At 38.5% G+C, this 13287-nt stretch overlaps 1 protein-coding gene across 1 annotated transcript; it reads right to left on the bottom strand.

Moving 5' to 3' along the window:
- Positions 1-258: 258 nt before the first annotated feature.
- Positions 259-11473, bottom strand: LOC6646042 (protein ECT2). The gene is made up of 11 exons (XM_002068936.4): positions 11309-11473; positions 9679-9919; positions 4026-4161; positions 3848-3954; positions 3531-3780; positions 2406-2537; positions 1978-2343; positions 950-1894; positions 768-878; positions 555-704; positions 259-481 (listed from the first exon to the last, which is right to left on the bottom strand). Exons 1-11 carry the CDS (start codon positions 11466-11468, stop codon positions 368-370), a joined length of 2712 nt encoding a protein of 903 aa, XP_002068972.3. The 5' UTR covers positions 11469-11473; the 3' UTR covers positions 259-367.
- Between the last annotated feature and the right edge of the window lie 1814 nt (positions 11474-13287).

The raw sequence follows: 13287 nt of genomic DNA, 5'->3' as shown, positions 1-13287 counted from the left end.
TACAAATATGTACAGAAATATATGAATGAATGAATATGTATAATTGAGAGACTACTACATGTGATATATACAGTTAATCAATAGCGATCGGGGCAAACGATTCAACATTTGCCCAAAAAGCTGAATACGAATTCAGCCAAATAGAAACATTAGCATAGAACGAAGAATAAGTGTGTTAATTTGCAATTGAGGATGTGTCTTGTCTTCGATCAGTTTGTGGTACGATTAGAGTGAGGGCGAAAGTGAGTGTGATTACGAGTGTGTGTGTGGTGTAGCTGTAGTGCAGCGAGATTCTGGGTTTCGTTGAATATAAAACACACAAAATGGAATACATTGGCGAGTCCTTGGAGTCTCGTAGTCATTGGATTTATATGCGGTCAATGCCTGGTTTATTCTTGCGTGTGGGCTGCACTGAAAGCGGCGGCACCGATTGCGTTGAGGGCGAATTGCTGCGCATATCCTCATCGTCATCATCCACTTCCTGTTGAAGAGAAAACGAAATGAGTCATTAACTATTACAATAGGATGTTCAAATTGATTTTCCTGCCACATACATTGATGTTAGTGCAGCTCGCCAAACGCATTTGGGACAATTGGGAGGCCGGCGTCAATGAGTTATTGCTGCCAAATGGCGACGTCATTATAGTTGATACAGCACGTTTCAATTTGTTTGGAGTTTTGTTGAAGGAGAACGCTCGACCGACCTGAAAAACCGATTGCACGTGATTCAAAACTATCAATTCATACAATTCCTTTTGGGTAGCTACCTTAAGGCGTGTCCTCGCAGCCAATTTGAAAGCCTTGCTCAAAGTACTGACATTTGTATCACTTATGTCCACTTGCAGTTCCTTGGAAGTGTGGCACAGCAAGATATTACTCTACATTAGAAGTAAACACATATCAAATTAATATGCAAAATGATATATTCTCGCATCAAAAAGAAACTTACAGCATCAGTCCGACATGTGTGAGCAGCTATTTGCATCGACAACTTCTTAACATAGACCGATTTCTCCGTTTCCTCGTCAGTTATGCTAAATGCATATAGATTCTCCTTCTCATCGCGTAGCAGGAGGCCAAATGCACGCGAGCTATCCGTTATATCGATCACAAATTGAACCGTATTCAATGAAATAAACTTGATATGCTTGTGCGTTTTGGCCGTACTTGGGGACTTGGCCGTATTGAAACCTCTTGATTTCCGCTTGCACAACTCAATGGAATCGGAGAAAAGGAATAATAGTAAACTGTCGCCACGACCGCTTAGCGAATCGGATAACTCATTCACTTCGCACTTCGATATGAAACTCCTGTTGGAGCTAACCAAATGCGCTGGGCAACCTTCGATATCGTTGAATATATCGAACATGGCCATTCTCGATTCGGTGCGCCGTTTATCCTCGTTTATGTGTAACATAACCTGTTTGATGGCCTTGAGGGCCTCCTCGAGCCTCGCATGGTCCACATTAGAGCCTGTGGTGTGTTTTAGGATGTCGTTTAGCAGAAGACTTATGCTTGGCAAGCGCTGAACTGGTCGAATCATGAGATCCTCCAAGCTCTGGCGACCGCATTCCGGTTTCATCTGGTTAATCTTGAGGAATGCATGGAAGCGGGGATATTCCCGATCGCAACGATGCAGTTGCTCTTTCATTTTCTCAAAGAAATTCACATAGGGAGGATAGGCCTTGACCAATTGATCTTGATGTTGAATGATAATGTCACCAATTAGACAATCCTCATGCCAATTCGAATGCATATCGCGTAATTTTTCAAGCATTGATTGATGCACCTCATGTATGGGTTGAAAATTACCAAAAATCGATTTAATTTCAGATTTATTTAGCAATTCATCATCTTCGGTTTCGGCCAACTCATCGAGTTTGTTTTTGAACAGCTAAGAATCAGGATAAAGGAAGGAGAAGGACATTAGTTATTTAACTGCATTGTCGTGATTTGGTATCATTCAATGCTACTTACATTCAATATGGTATCCAATATTCCGACATAATTCGATTCCGTGGTAAAGAAATCCATAAAATGATTAAACCGCATTGATTTCTTTGCCGGCGTTGAGGATTCACCACCAACTTCCGCCTCTCCCGCCTGCATTAACAGCTTGTCACCCAGCGATTTATCCGGACTGGTCGTGCAATCGAAAAAACTATTCGAACCAGACAAGAGGCCAGCTTCTGATACAGAAGAACGTCTCTTGCTGGACCCCAATGGAGTGCCCTCCAATTGTAGACGCTGTGAAATTCGTTTGCGTTTCCTTTTGTTATTGCTAAATAGCAGCGATTCAGGACGATCAGCTGTATTCGGGGTGTTTGCAAAGGTATCCAGATACTAGAGGATAGATATAGATATAGATTATTATTGAATAAGTTGCAGTTGGGCAGATAACTCACGTCTCCAAACAAGTAGTCCCGTTCATTGGCATAGCCATCCTTTATGTAGTACCAAAACCAATCCGATTTCAATATATGGGAGCTCTTGTTATTTGGCTCTGGTTTCGTTGTAGTTGTATGCTCATCAACCACCTAAATAATGAGCAACGAGGATCGAGCATCAGCAGAATGGAAATATGGGAAATGGGAAATGAGAAAAGAAAATATTGTAAAGATTTTTTCAATTAAAAGTCGCGCAACATTAAAATTAGTTTGGAAAAAATGTGCTAAAATGTTTTGTTTGTTTTCAAATATATAAATATTACCCATATATATATATATATATATTCGTGTGCATGTCAGTGGGTTCTTATTTATCTATATATATTTATATACATATATAGAGTTGTAATCAAGTTAAGCATCAGCATCGGCAGCAGCAAGCACAATAAATTTTTCAAATAGGCCCAAACAAAACATTTTTATTATGCACATTTCTTTTTGGCAAACACATTGAAAAACGATGAAAAGCGAGCAAGGAAAATCGAAAATATATATAAGTATGTGTATGTGGAAAGAAAAATAAAATATAAAAATCGAGTGCGCAAAAATTGTTTATCAAAAAAATTCCTCAATGTGAATGAAACATTTGTGCAAATATTTGTTAGTCCATAAGCTTTTTTTCTATTTGCTAATTTTTGCTACTTTTTTTTTTTTGTCTAGTCTATATTGTTCTAGCTTTTTTTTTTTTTTTTTGGTAAATGTTTTTTGGTTCATTCAAGCTGAACCGTACGTGTGTGTTTCTGTTTGGTATTTATATATTTATTGTATTTGCTCTGCGCTCTTTGCATTTGCATTTACATTATGTCTGGTGAATAATGCTTAGAGATGGAGGAAACACAAACCAAAATTATTTGAAAAAAGAAAATATCAAGAAAAGAGAACTTAAAGAGGCACTTAGGCATAAATGAAAAGTTAATGGGTGTCTACGTAATTATGATAAACTTAAGTATTGAATAATAGCGAATAATATAGGAAAAAAGTATTTTCCAAACAAATTAAAAAGATAGATCGACTAAGCTTATCGATTTTTCTTTGGTTAGTAACTTAACTAGAGGAGAAATTACACATTAAACTACCACTTACCACATGAGAGCACTCTGGATCATCCAATTCGGCATACATTCCACCATTTTCCAATAAAACATCCACCATATGTTGATGATCCTCTGCCGGGAAGCCGAAAAAACAGATTTTATGACCTTCAAAAGGCTTCAATTTGTGCGATTTAGTGAAATTTTCTTTTGTGGCATCAAAATCTAAGGTATTCCGCTCATCCCAGGCGGCGTATACCCAAGCTGGTCTGACTATCCCCAAACGAAAAGTTTTTGCGTATCTATGGGAGGAGAAGAAACAATCAATGTTATATACGAATCACTGCAATTTATCTATGATTAACTCACTCGTATTTTTCTCCACCACTTTGGTTACAAATTAAATGAGTTGTACGCTTATTCAAATCCTTTTTAATACACCCGCCCATTGAGTGGATCAAATGGACCATTTTAGTCTGTGGATAGAAATTTAGTTTAGCACAAAGATCGGATCGGAGCGCTGCCATCCATCCATCCATCCACTCACCAACTCTTCCCGCTTCCTTATGCCAGTGAAGCTGGTCACAACGCCCTGCATGGCATAATTGTAGATGGGTCGTGTGTTCTGCCCAATGGTAATTTTCAACTGAGCCGCATGCTTCAACGCGGGGGGACCCAAAATACTGCAGAGATACAAAGAGGAGAAAGAGGAGGAAAGATACAATTAAATATTTATGTGGCACACTTTGAGTTATGCAAGGCAATCTGGTTTTAATGTCCCAATTGACCTTGGCAGTTGGCCTCCCCCATAGATAGATACAACATCAGAAGAAACCAACTCCAATCACCTCCAGCCCTGCTCTTGCTCCTTCTCCTACTCCCCCTGAGAATGGAGGAGAGATCAAGTTTAGTAACGAAAAGGGCTTTTGTTTATTACCCCGGACGGACTTGTAGCTTCTACTGAGAACAACAGCTGCTGACTGCCTGTGCCTGTGCCTGCCTCCTTTCCCGCTGTGTCTGGCCAAAATGCCGGAAGTTTTCATAAACAAATCAATTGAACGGAAGTGGGCGGCCTGCCGCCTGACTGATGATTGGGAGAGGAATTAAATGGGATGCGATGGGATGGGATGGGTTGGTCGATCGGGTTGGATTGGGGTGGTGTATATTTATGATATTTTAAATGGCCAATATAATGAAAATTAATTTATGTGCATCATCAATGCGACGCGTAATTGTGCGGTGTGTGGTTAAAGATTTTTTGTTTGTATCTCTTTTCCATTTTCTTTTGGAGTCTCATTCAGATTGTGGGGGGAGGAGGCTTAAGAGAAAATGCTCAAAAGTATTGAAAATTAAATGAGTAATACAAAGAAAATATAACAAGATGGATTTATATTAAAATTGAGTGTGCCATTTTCCATTCACATCGTAATTACTCATTCCTCGACAAAGGATAATAGATAAAAAATAAAAGAAAAAGGGTTTATTTTAGAGATTCCAAAAAACTTGCAAGTTTTCCTTGCACTCTGTTAACTCAAAGCGAAAAATCAATCGCTCTAAATCGCTCAAAATTTAGTCAAAGAACAGCCGATTTTAGGATGTTTGATATAGTCATCTGATCTTGATGAAATTTGGCACTGTGAGTAATAAATATATTAAACCAAAACAAAGTTGCGATCACTTCTATGGCAACTACATATATTCCTGGTGAATACGAAATACAGTATATGGAACCCCACACTTGTGACCAAACCTTTTTGCAAGGGTATAAAAAGTCCGTTCGGTGTACATATATTGTAGTATAATAAAATAACGGTAAACAATACAAATTGATGTGAACGTCTTTTCTTACAGAAATACTTCAGATTTTTCAAGGTTTTATAAAGTTTTTTCAGACTTATAATCCAGTATTTATTAAACTTTGATTTTAGTCTTTTTTTTTAAGTTTACTTGCTGTGTTTTTCTTTCAGGTAAGTGTTTTGGTAAAGAAGGATCCTCATAATTATCATTACTTCACTTCACAGAGTTATTGAAAGAATTCATCATGAATCAAAATAAGTTGAATCCATCCATTCATTCATATGTATATTGCATATAGTCATATGTATTGTCAATGTTGGTCCACAAACCCACACTGACAGACCACTCATTTCTCATTTCTTCTCACTTAGCACTTTTGATTCTTACCAATAGAGGTAAATTTCCATAATATTTTGTCACTTGTTAAATAAATAATAATAAAAAACGATCCGCCGATACGATTCAATTCGATTCTTGAGAACTGTGACTCTCGACTAGTGCCTGGCGTCGCCTCTGATTTGCCTCGGGAAAATAATTGAGAATGAACAGAAAAAGCAGCAGCCGCAGCCAGAGTGAGTGTGTGATTGTGAGTGTGAATCCGAGTGAGTGGGGAAATGGAAATAGAAAATGCCAACAGAGACATCCATGTATTTGCGTGTGTGTGTGTAAGTGTGTGTATGTGGCATGATGATGAATTCTCATAAAATGAGCAAACAAACAAAAAATTATGATGCTGCTGCTGCTCCTTGCCACAGAAAATAACAAAATTGGAGACACACTCAGAGAGAAAGATAATGAGCAAGAGGAAAAGTGGGAGGAGGGGGAAAACAGCGGGCAGAGAGTAAACAAATGTAAACAAAGCAAATAGCTAGCGAACAGCAGGTGACAAATATTTCGTATCCAAGGAAAACCCATGGACAATCGAAATTCTTATCTTGCTAAGTCAAGAGTCGAGAGAGATGAAACACACTAGGCGAAGCGTGGCCCATGATGATTGAGTGGCCTCCAGATGATCATCACGCAACAACAATAACAACAATTTGTTGGGGGGGACCCCTCTGTATATGTGAAGTAAAGTGCGGCGATCTTTTGCCTTTCCACTCGAACTTTGCGAGGGTCAAAACTATATTCCAGTCAATGACATATCCATCCGTCCGTCCGTCAGTCCATCTATCCATAGTCCACTGGTTGGCGGTTCGCGGTTGATTCTCGCTTCTCGTCGCAATTAATTTGCCATATCGAAACTTATAAATTATAAAATATACATATCTACACTTGAGGCATTTTCAGAATAAAATAAAAAAATATAGAAATAAAATGTATATCAGGAATGTCTTTCAACACTTTTTCCACATGATTTGACATCGTTTTTTTGTTTCTCATTTATATACACATTTTTTATAGAATCTTGGCGCCAGTGCGACAATATTGCGGCAATCCCCCAAACGATTTTCTGTTGCTTTTCTTGAAAATTGTCATTGTAAGAAAGAGAGAGTGGGAGTGAGAGTGAGAGAGATCAACTCAGATCCGAAGGGGCGGGAAAACCCAAAATAGGCAATCCGCAAAGCATTCATTTATTTAACTATATGCTTTTGTTATTGCAAGCGAATTCCAATGATTCAGATAGAGAGAGATATGTATACTATATATAAACACAGAAAGTTCATCATCGGAATGGCACTATAATATACATACACAGGTTGGGAATATTGATTCTCAGAAATATTTTAATATTACTTTTAATCTCCACCACATTCATTTCAATTAATTCATTCCTGAGAAGGAAGGAAATGATCACCCCCTCCCATTGGGGAATTCCTTTGAAATTTTCGCAAGTTCTTAAGACTTAAGCACACAATAAACGAATTTCCTTTTCTAAGTGGATAATTTGCCATTTTTATGTGGAAAAATAAAGATATCTACTCGAACACATCTGAATTATGCAAATTGTTAGGTTAGGTTATGGCGATGGACTTCGAACAGACCTAACTAGACGGTACTCCAGTGTAGTGATGTAAAAAAGCATCTTTGCAACGAACATCGATGTTCTCTTGGCGGTGTTTTTCGATGTTTACTTAAGTATAACAGTAAGCGCATTTCTTTCAGATTGACAACAAAGAGACAAAGGTAAAAGGGTTTTCCTTGACTGGCAAACAGATAAATACATTGAATACGCCCAAATCAGGTGAATGAAAGATTCTTTCGGAAAGTAATGCCCATAAATACTATTAAAAATAGTTTTTGAAAGATAGGGCTAACATTCAGAAAAGAGTCCAGAGGTTTTATCTACTTTTCCATTCATTTAAGATTAATTTTATATACTATTTTGAGAACTTTTGATTATTACAAAACAGTGAACTTTATTAATTCAGAAAAACATCCCGATGTTTCAAAACACCATCGACTATTATTGAAATTTACAACACTGGAGTCCAGTGGCCAATTTAGACTCGGCGAACCTAGCAATTCGTTATGAAGTAGATTTCAATTAAAGTGCCTAAAAAAGTATGCCATAAATATAGGCTTAGCTTGGGTTAGATTTAGCCTGAATGACCTACATACGGCGGCTTGAGCAACTAGAGATTTATAGCAGGGATACATAACTCCAGGAAGTTCATAGGGTGTGCGCCTCCTGCAACCTTCCAGCTCCACGCATGTTCAATATATTATTCAGTTCCGCGGTTCAGTAAGGCAGTGCCCACTGAGGAGGCACGTTAGTATCCTACAATCTACGCGTTGCTTCTCCAGAATCTGGGTCGATATTTTTGGGCCCAGATTGTGTTGATAGTAATACATTAAAATCCGGTTATAACGACTCCGTTTATAACGTCCGTCCGGTTATAGCGACTAAAGTTCGATGAGTGATTGGTACAAACTTATATATCGTCGGTCCCTTGAGCGTCGTTATAACCGTCGTTATCATCTATGGCTCTTCTGTTAACCAAGTCAGTTCTGGAGCCAATGTTCGTTGAATTAAGAGGTTTAAGCACGACTTGTGCCTTGAGTTCGAAAAAGCCATTTCTGCCACCCTTGATTGAAACATGGGCATTGGTAGGACAAGATGATTAGATATAACTATGACACACGATCCGTGTATCCAGGATCTTCTATCCCCAAGCAGTCATTGACTTCCATTGTAAGATACTTCTGATGGAACTTTTCTATTCGTGGTTATCGTATTGTAAACATATTCTAAGATTTCAAAGCCCAACCAAACGTCCACATATTTCCGTTCCTTTGCCATATCCATAACAAATTAAATTAAAATAAGGAAAATTATCGCATATGTATACAAATCTGGACTCATAAAAAATGTATAATTGTCTAGCCCGAGAACGAAAACAAAAACAGAAAAAAGAATGAACATGAACATTTGTTTACGCACCTTTTTTTGGAGATAAGGTGAGGGGAAAGGGGGAACAAAACACAAAAAGAAACATGAATGAAAATCTAACCAATAAATAATAATTTCTAATGAGCAACAAGTTGGCGGTGCGGAGGCGGAGGCTGTTTTCTTTAGTTCCGTTGCTAATTTTCCTTTACATGTTCTTGGTTCAAGAGCAACAAATTTTCGCACTGAAAAACGCATTTGGTGACCTCCAAAAACTAAAAAACGAAATGATACTCAATGTCGGGATACCGACGATTGTGATACCCTATAGACGACATTAACTACCACAAAAAGGTGTACCTCAAAAGTTCAAGTGTATTCGGAATATCTTATCCATTTTTCTATCGACTTCAGTTGTTTGTCGTAATATTCTTAACTTTCGGACGATCTTGGTCTGGATCTTTGGTCTTACAGGGTATGCAAACAGCTCGTAAATAAAATGAAATATATGAAATATTTTATCATGAGATAGAAGGAGGAATTGGTATAGGAAACGGGAGGAGTGGAATGGAGCGTAGTGGGATGGGTCATAGGGAGACGGGAGCGTGTAGGTTATTACTGCGCAGCAGGCAAATTAATCAACCATGAATGGAAAGTAGATAAATATTCGTATGTGTGCGCAAAATATAAATAATAAAAAAATGGAAAATTGTTGAAAAATTTGCGCAAGTTTCAAATTTGACAACAATTTGTAAAAGAAAAGAACTGTTTCTGATATTTAGGTTTGAGGCGGCGGCACATGGAGCTGCCGCTGTCAATCTTCCCCACATCTGCCCCTTTCCCCCACGCCCCATGGCTCTTAGGAGGGGAGTAGGGGGGTTCGGTAGGTGGTACTCGACTCGCATGCGTGTGTCTCGATTTCAAATTCAATTTGAAAAGACAACAACGAGACGACAACGCGACACTGACACATTTGTTTAGCTTCAGCTGCTAAAATTAAGCAGATCTCTCGATTTATTTTTAGTACCCACCCATCTCCCTCTCCCTCTCCTTCTGTTAATCTTTGACTTACCATTGCTTCTGGCTGTTCAATGTCTCATATAGGGAGCCTTCGAAATCTGGCAAGACGAAGAACGTACGACTTTTGGCTCCATCAGGAATACCACTACCATCGATGAACTCCATTCCTGTTTCAGATATTATCACTGGCATGCCAAAGGAGTGGGCTGCCTGCAGCGTTTCCATATCCCTGCCGGCATCGCCCACCAAGCAGATTTGTGTTGCTGGTGGTTCCTCCCTTGTAATCGACAACTCTGTAAAGAGACAAGAAATGAGATTATGTCTTGGACGTGGAAATGAGTCGTTAAATTGAATAGTTCAATAGGTCAAAACTTTTGACTATTTCACCTGATTCAAAGTCTTAACCAATCTTAGATGAGGAATTCATTGATGGTAATCCCCGTGGAGTTTCTCTTATAAGGGTATTTTTATGGGTGGGCATTGCTTTTAGGAATCTTTTTTTGTTTTCTAGATGATTTATGATAATGCTTTTGCTTGTTCATTCTGTTTTTGTTTGTTTATGCGCAATTGTGGCAAAAGAGCCACCAAGAATGAAAATGAATATACGAAAACGAAAATAGAATTGCAAACCATAAGTATTCAAAAAAGAAGCATTAGAAGGGCAATAGAAGAACGCTTCTAATGACAGAGAAATGAGAAAACTTGTGAGTGAAACTGTCGACATGAATTTTAATTGTGCTAAGAGCAGAAAAAGTGGGTGGTTGGGTTGGTTATTTGAGTCAACCTTCAATTCACTAGAACTTTTGACACACGCCGAAAAATGCAGCAAAATACAAATTGCAACGCCCACAACAACACATTCCGCCCGTCCGTCCGTCCCAGAGAGTCCGTGTCCATGTCAAGAGTGGAGGAAAACATTTTTCAAGTGCAATTCATTTGCCCCCAATCGCGGCACGGTAGAAGAAATTGCAATGAGGATTGAGGGGACGGTGTGTGGTGGTGGTGAATGGTACAATTGATGCATTTTATCCAGAATTGTGCAGCTGTAACCGATGCCAATTGTCTCATTCCAATGAACAAAGTCCAGAGAACGATGGGGTAAGATCGTTCGTTCCTTCTCCCTAGAAATGTTTCCTTTTCGCCTTAGACAGAAGGTAAAAGCGTAGTCTCATTGTATTTGGTTTGGAATTGTATTTGCATTTACAGGGTATCTATGAAGTCGTGATCACCTGGTATCAATAGTTAGACACTTTTGTTGTTGTTGCTTGGTGTGCGCTTTGTAAACAATTGATAAACATGGCAAAATTTTACTTAATGAACGATTTATGAGCTAGCCAAAATGTATTTTCCGTATAATAAGTGCACGAGTATAATGTTTTCTAGATCGTACCAGTCAGTCGTCGCCGTTGCCAGTGAACAAACTCAATTTATATAAGAAATTTAAACAATTTCGTTTGGGTATAAACAAATTGAAAACAATGGGACATCAATTTAAAGAGAAGACGAAGACGGTGTGAGAGAAACTATCATATCTGCCAGCACTTTATGAACAAATACACTAATAAATTAGTTATTAAAGCTACTAACTAAGAGTACTAAGACTATCTACCACCTCAATCTCTTATACTAATATGTATGGGTCACTTTTTAGTCCACGCTTTGTTGGGTAGATGAAATTTTACCTGTAAAGTCCTCATACACCTGGCAAAGGCAAACTTTTGCTTGCTTGAGCTGCTTTTCATAGGTGAAATACGACAAGGCTTCTCGACGAACTGTGACCAATTTCTTGCAGTCAGTGTTAGTATCTCCTTTGACGAAACTGAATCGCCGCGGTGTCGGCATTAAAGGTGAGTGCAACATCATGCTGAAGGATCACGAACTACACTGAATTGCAACTGAGACGATGGCCTAAGAAGGGCGCAAAAAAGATATTTTTGCATATATCCATAGCCAGAGCCACAGGTGTTCGTTTTGGGTTCGAGAAGGGAAATTTCGGTCTCTGTGTTTATGTTTGTGTGCGTGCGAACCTTTCTCGCACAGGTGCGCGCAGGCTGTATATTACTTTGCTTGTGGGAATTCAGAAATTTCGTCTCTTTCTCTTCTTTTTTTGGCATGTTTTCGTCATTTGGCCAAGTTCCAAAAAATAAAATTCAAACACGATGACAAACTAATTGAATGGCACTTTAAAAATGACAAAGCGATCAAATAGGCGTAACTCAAAATGGAAAAGGCACAAGTAGACTCATCAGAGAAGAATCTCGTAACGAAAAATCGTGATCTTTCTTCCGGAAGCAAAAGGACCTTTGATGTACACACACACACACCCATACATAGTATGTTGATGTAAAAATGCCATTAACATTGAGGTAGACAGCGCCCCTAAGTGGCAACATGTGTAAAGATAGACGGAATGAGACAGAGGCAGAGAGATCGTATGCGTAGGGGTGGGTAACTCAGCGGTAAATAACAACAACTAAGCAACCAAGAGAGGGAGAGAGAGAGTTGTGTTTTCTACCTGTGTGAGAGCAAGCAGACTCCCAACTCCGGGACAGTGATGTCACTAGCTTACTGCTAACTGCTCATTGCTGAGAGGAATCGCTCTCTGGCGGCTGCGATTGCGCTGTGCCAATGTTGTTGTTCCTGTATTTTGTTGTTGTTTGTTGTAGTTCTTCCTGTTAACTCACACACACACATAACTGCTATCTCTTTTCCTCTTTGGTACAGTGCCGGTGAATGGAGCAGAGAAGAGGGTCGGTCGGGTGCTGCTGTTGGTCACCACTCACGATAAACATTTCTACATACAAATAAATTCAACGCAAAGATAAAAAGAGCTTAAAATTCCCTGTCGCTTTGCCATTTCTTCGTTCGTCCCCCACAAAAAACAACAATTAAATGAACAAATTATACATGAAATAGATGTATGTGTATATATTTTTTAGCTGCTGCCAGCGACATATTTTATGATCATCTTTTGGCCTCGAATGTGGTTTTTTTCTTGGCTCACTCCTCACCGCCTTTTACACATTTAAAACACTCCCGCCACCACCCTCTTCCCTTTGTTCCGGCCTTCGCATCCTACAATCTCAATGACTTTGGAATATGCAACTACATATTTATGTATGTACATATGTATGTATTAGATATATACAAATGAAAATAACTTACCGATTTTTTGTTGTTGCGCTTCACATATTCCACTTTCCATTTTTGTTTTTATTTTTTGTTCTTTTAATAAATTTATACTTTTATTTATTTAATAACTATTCACAATGCACAGCACTAACTTTATAGAACAAAGTATGTTTCATGTTGATTTTCACCGAATAATTTAATTGCGTTTTGTTGTCTTAAATGTTGAGACATAACTCTTATTCTATTATATTTCCAGTTAAAAGGCGGCGCGCAAAAACTCAAAGCACGCTACCGCCTAAAACACCACACACAAACAAAAACACGCAAAAAAGTTTATTGGCGGCACTTCGTATTTGTTTTATTTTTGAATAGTTAAACAATTGTTTACGAAAAAATACGTTTAAAATTCTAGCGCCGCGTTAGTTTAGTCCATATGTTTCTTGGCGGAGCGTCGGAATTACAAAACAAAAAAAAGTCAAATTATTTAACGGCGAAGCGCGTCTTTTGGATTTTTTATTTATCTCTTTCT

The sequence above is a fragment of the Drosophila willistoni genome (genome assembly GCF_018902025.1).
Source record: "Drosophila willistoni isolate 14030-0811.24 chromosome XR unlocalized genomic scaffold, UCI_dwil_1.1 Seg105, whole genome shotgun sequence".
Taxonomy (NCBI): domain Eukaryota; kingdom Metazoa; phylum Arthropoda; class Insecta; order Diptera; family Drosophilidae; genus Drosophila; species Drosophila willistoni.
Note: the sequence above shows the minus strand (reverse complement) of the source record. Positions and strands in the feature narration are given on the sequence as shown.